General features: G+C 42.0%; 1 protein-coding gene across 1 annotated transcript in view; it reads left to right on the top strand.

The window, feature by feature from the left end:
* Nucleotides 1–328, top strand: part of CSUI_010894 (lipase maturation) — a gene marked incomplete at both ends in the record, with an annotated part of 1910 nt that extends 1582 nt beyond the window's left edge. The window contains one exon of the mRNA XM_068070995.1: nt 159–328. Within this exon, the coding sequence (XP_067917029.1) occupies nt 159–328 (170 nt within the window). The remainder of the gene's footprint in view (nt 1–158) is intronic.
* Between the last annotated feature and the right edge of the window lie 113 nt (nt 329–441).

Here is a 441-nt window from a genome sequence, read left to right as displayed (position 1 = left end):
TGTATATATATGTATGTGCATATGCGTAGGTGTGTCTGTAGTGCATTCAAGTAGGAGAAGCATGGTGAGAATGCGAGATTTCTCATCCATGCCTTGCGTCGTTTCTTGGGAGTCTTTTCAGGAGACTCTCTCTGACTTTATCTTCTTTTCATTTCCAGGATTATTCGCTTCTATCACGACGTCACGATATGAAGTGATCATAGAAGAACTCCATCTTGTCGAAGCAGAAGAAATTGAAGAAGAGGGAGAAGAAGCTAACTCAAGACATCCACTCGACTATCCTTCTTCTGCCCCTCCTACAAGAATCACCACACGAGAAACATGGGTCGAATTGAATTTCCTATATAAGCCGGGTGAGAAAGGGAGAAAGCTGGAGGTTTCTCTGTATGCTTATCTTTTCTTTCTCTTCTTTACCTCTAGAAAAGGAGAGAAAGAGAGAGA

Source organism: Cystoisospora suis, assembly GCF_002600585.1.
Source record: "Cystoisospora suis strain Wien I chromosome Unknown contig_8785, whole genome shotgun sequence".
Lineage (NCBI taxonomy): Eukaryota > Apicomplexa > Conoidasida > Eucoccidiorida > Sarcocystidae > Cystoisospora > Cystoisospora suis.
Note: the sequence above shows the minus strand (reverse complement) of the source record. Positions and strands in the feature narration are given on the sequence as shown.